General features: G+C 51.1%; 1 protein-coding gene across 1 annotated transcript; it reads left to right on the forward strand.

The window, feature by feature from the left end:
* The first annotated feature begins 539 nt into the window (after positions 1–539).
* Positions 540–3,412, forward strand: Pafah1b3 (platelet activating factor acetylhydrolase 1b catalytic subunit 3). Its single transcript, XM_021167880.3, has 6 exons — positions 540–700; positions 1,071–1,169; positions 1,366–1,455; positions 2,107–2,223; positions 2,301–2,423; positions 3,085–3,412. Exons 1-6 carry the CDS (start codon positions 578–580, stop codon positions 3,370–3,372), a joined length of 840 nt encoding a protein of 279 aa, XP_021023539.1. The 5' UTR covers positions 540–577; the 3' UTR covers positions 3,373–3,412.
* The last annotated feature ends 727 nt before the right edge of the window (positions 3,413–4,139 follow it).

Here is a 4,139-nt window from a genome sequence, read left to right on the forward strand (position 1 = left end):
ACCCTACCTTAAAAAAGATACACACACACACATATACATATACATAACAAATAAATAATAAACAACAATAACAAAGCCTTAATGTTGGGCTTGGCCTGGTGGTACACAGCTTTAATCTTAGCACTCAGGAGTCAGAGGTAGGTAGATCTCTGTGAATTCAAGGCCTGCCTGCTGTTTATAGCAAGTTCCAGGAGTGCTAAAGTTACAGAGTGAAATCTCATCTCAAAAGAAAACAGAAAGTTTTAAATAGGGAAGTCCCCTCAAAGCCACTCTCTGGTGCTGCCTCTAATCTCCAGCTTCGCTTCTTTCTGTTTTTGTTTTCAAGACAGAGTTTCTCTGTGTAGCCTTGGCTGTCCTGGAACTCTGTTGACCAGCCTGGCCTCGAACTAGTACATCCACCTGTCTCTGGCTCCCTCCAGTGCTGGGATTAAAGGCGTGTGTCACCACCGCCCAGTTTGGCTAGCTTCCTTTCAAATCCCTACACCAGTAAGAAATGGGAGCGTCCCTTCCCAGGTGTCTAAGAGCCACCCCCTCTGCGGATCTAGGAATGAGCTCGTCCACTCCCTCTCCTATGTGAATGGGTTACACACACACACACACCCGTAGGTGGTCTCTTCCGGAGTTTTCTGGCCCTGCAGCAAATGATTTCCTCCTCGGACGGAGGGCGCTAGATTGTCCCTGGTCCCTGTCGGCTTTACAGGTACCCTGCCCCTTCCCGTCCACTCTGGGTTGTGTCTCTATTGCCTGCCCCCTCTCCCCCTGCCACGAGTGCCGCTTGGTCTCGCCTGCCCCTCCCCCCGGCGTTGGGCCGCCGTGGCCGCAAGGGGTCCCGGCGGGAAGCGGCAGACGAGCCCACTTTGCGGCCTCCATCGGGGGAGGGGAACGAGGATTCCTTCCTACGTGACGGTTTCTAGTCTGCGAAAGGAGGCGGCGTCTGGGCTCGGCCTTCGCCCTACGCGCGAGCGAGCGCGGCAGGACGGTCCATTGTGTTGGCCGGAGAGGTAGGGGTGGGCGTGGCGGATCCACGTCCTCGCGGAGCTTTCCCGAGCGGACTCCACTCTCATCCCCAGGGGGCTGCGGTGCTGAGGATGAGTGGGGAAGGGGAGAACCCGGCCAGCAAGCCCACGCCTGTGCAAGACGTGCAGGGTGACGGACGCTGGATGTCTCTGGTGAGTGACCGCGCGTGGTCCCCAGGGTTAGGGGCTTGAGGGGCGGGTGTGTCTATAGAACTGCTTCGCGACATCCTCTTCCTCACCTAGGTGGGTAGCCTGGTTTGGGTTGTTTGGGGTTGGTCGGCCTGAGGCCGCGGGGTGGGGCGGGGCCTGGAGCATGCGTGCCTTTCACTCTTTCTGGCTTTCTCTGCAGCACCATCGGTTTGTAGCGGACAGCAAAGACAAGGAACCCGAAGTAGTCTTTATAGGGGACTCCTTGGTTCAGCTAATGCACCAATGTGAGGTGAGGGTCCACCCGTTTCCTCCTTCCTCATCCAGGCATGCACCCTCCCTCACTGGCACTTCAAGCCCAGAACCTGCCAGACAAGATAAGGGGTACAGAAATGCCCGTGGTAGCAGGAATCTAAGAACCCCGTGTACATGTGCCATTCTGCTGAGAATGAAGTGTGTGCCCTGAGTTTGTCGGGTTGGGTTTGTCTCTGTCAAGTTAAATTGAGGCTTTCCTTCAAGATTGTGCCAGGTGAGGCTTTTCATTGTTTGTTTAAAGTGGGGCACAGTTCCTGTTGGGTTTACTCGAAGTTGTAATAGCTTTACAGAAAGTGAAGGTTGATGGTAATGGTAGTCTGCAAAGACTAGCAGTAATAAAGTCCCTAAGAAGTTTAGCTACAATGGCTTTTTTTCCCCCACAATGAGGTTCACTTGTATTGCCGTTAGCTCTGTGTATACTTAAAGCAGACAGGATCTTCATAAAATAAATGTAACTTCTGTGGAATTTTGGTTAGAGTGAAGCAGTGATAAGTTCCATGATTCGGGATTTGGTCAAGGTGAGATTTAACCGGACCTTGTCCATAAAGTAAGGCTAATCCTTAATGGTATGTAGTTACCGCCTGGACAGAGGGCGGTGGCTAGTGTCTACGTCATTTCTTGACCCCAGATCTGGCGGGAGCTCTTCTCACCTCTGCATGCACTTAACTTTGGCATTGGTGGTGACAGCACACAGCATGTACTCTGGCGGCTTGAGAATGGGGAGCTGGAACACATCCGGCCCAAGGTAAGTAGGCCTGGGTGGTGGGCTAGCCTTCTTTTTGCCTGCCTCTTTACTATTGATTTGTGTCACTCTTTCCACAGATTGTGGTGGTCTGGGTGGGCACCAACAACCATAGCCACACAGCAGAACAAGTGACAGGTGGCATCAAAGCCATCGTACAACTGGTGAACAAGCTGCAGCCCCAGGCACGGGTGGTTGTGCTGGTGAGAGCCTTGGAAGAGTGGCAAAGGGAAAGGGGCAGCGGTTGTGGTGGCACATGCCTGTAAACCTGGCACTTGAAGGGCTGAGGCAGGAGGATAATTGAGATAAGGGTCGTTCTGGGGAATATGACAAGACCCTGTCTTTAAAATGTTTTTTTAAAAAAGGGGCAAACCTGCTGTACTTGACACAGTTATGGACACCTTGGCACAGTGGTCTCCCACAAAGTGTGTGGTAAAAGATTTCTACACTTTAAGAGTGGCTATGGGCTAGTGATGGTGGTGCACGCCTTAAATCCCAGTGCTCTAGAGGCAGAGGCAAGCAGGTCTCTGTAAGTTCAAAGCCAGCCTGGTCTATATAGTGAAGACAGCCATGGCTACATAGAGATCTTGTTTACAAACAGTGGCAGGGACCGTTTGCCTGTTGCCCAAGGGAATGCTAGGTAATTTGAGTGTTGAAAAAAAATCTCAGAAAGTTGCCAGGTGTTCCTGCATTAAATTAAGCTTTATCGCTTCTAGACATTTCCACTTCTGAAAGAACCCATTGGCATTATGTCTTTAATGAGTAATGTCTGCAAACAGGCTGCCACCTGTAAGATTCTTAATGCATGTCCTCCCTAGTTTCACATCCCTTATCTGACAACGTACTATTGGTGTGCCTCCTCAGGGCCTGCTTCCGAGAGGCCAGCACCCCAACCCACTTCGAGAGAAAAACCGACAGGTAAACGAGCTGGTTCGGGCAGCGCTGGCTGGCTACCCCCGAGCCCATTTCTTAGATGCAGACCCTGGGTTTGTGCATTCCGATGGCACCATAAGTCACCATGACATGTATGATTACCTACACCTGAGCCGCCTGGGCTACACACCTGTCTGCCGGGCCCTGCACTCCTTGCTTCTTCGTCTCTTGGCCCAAGATCAGGGCCAAGGCATCCCTCTGCCAGAGATAGCATCCTAAGCATCTTTCCTTCCCTTGACATTAAATGCTTCTCCTCCTCTTCCTGTTCTCTGCTTTACGGTTACGCATGTCTGAGTACCACCACCAGACCGATCCTTGACCTGGTGTTTACTCAAGGTGTTTCTATTTGTACCTATAGCAGATATTTTGGTTCTTGAAGTCAGTTGAATTTCAGTAGTGTGCTTTGGGCAAATTCTGGTTGAAACCAGTTTGCCATTATTACCCAGTTAGGATCAGTGTCAATCAGTATTCAAACAGTATCAAATATCTCACCCCACAAGCTGTCCCCTCAGGAAGTTGTCCCAGCTGATATATGCTAACTTGCTGGTGCTCTGGATTTTTTAGATGCATCCTGAGTCTTTTTACATTCTCTAGTACTTTGCAACAGGGAGGAGGTCAAGTCTCAGGTGGACTCCTCCCCTGGTGGCAGTGCTGGCTTAGACCACATGGCGGGGTCAGTCGCTGAAGATAACCCATGGTCCTGAACTGGCCCTGAAAGTGCTGCCCTTTGAATGTTTTGAGTAAAACTGATTCAATGGCCAATAGCCATGAACTGCCCTTCTCACAGTGCAAGGTCTCAGTCTGTACTCAATTTGCTGCCTATTGGATAGGTAGACAGTCCCCAGACTGCTCTGGCTGTCAGACCAAAGTTAAGTCCCTTGGTGCTAACAGATAATGATGGGGCCCTGTGGAGCTGACCCATGTCCACCTGGGGCTAGAAAGGAGTGTGTAAGTAGTACTTGAGGAACAAGCCAGCAGCCCACATG

Source organism: Mus caroli, unplaced genomic scaffold (genome assembly GCF_978045245.1).
Source record: "Mus caroli unplaced genomic scaffold, Mus_caroli_1 scaffold_8, whole genome shotgun sequence".
Classification (NCBI taxonomy): Eukaryota; Metazoa; Chordata; class Mammalia; order Rodentia; family Muridae; genus Mus; species Mus caroli.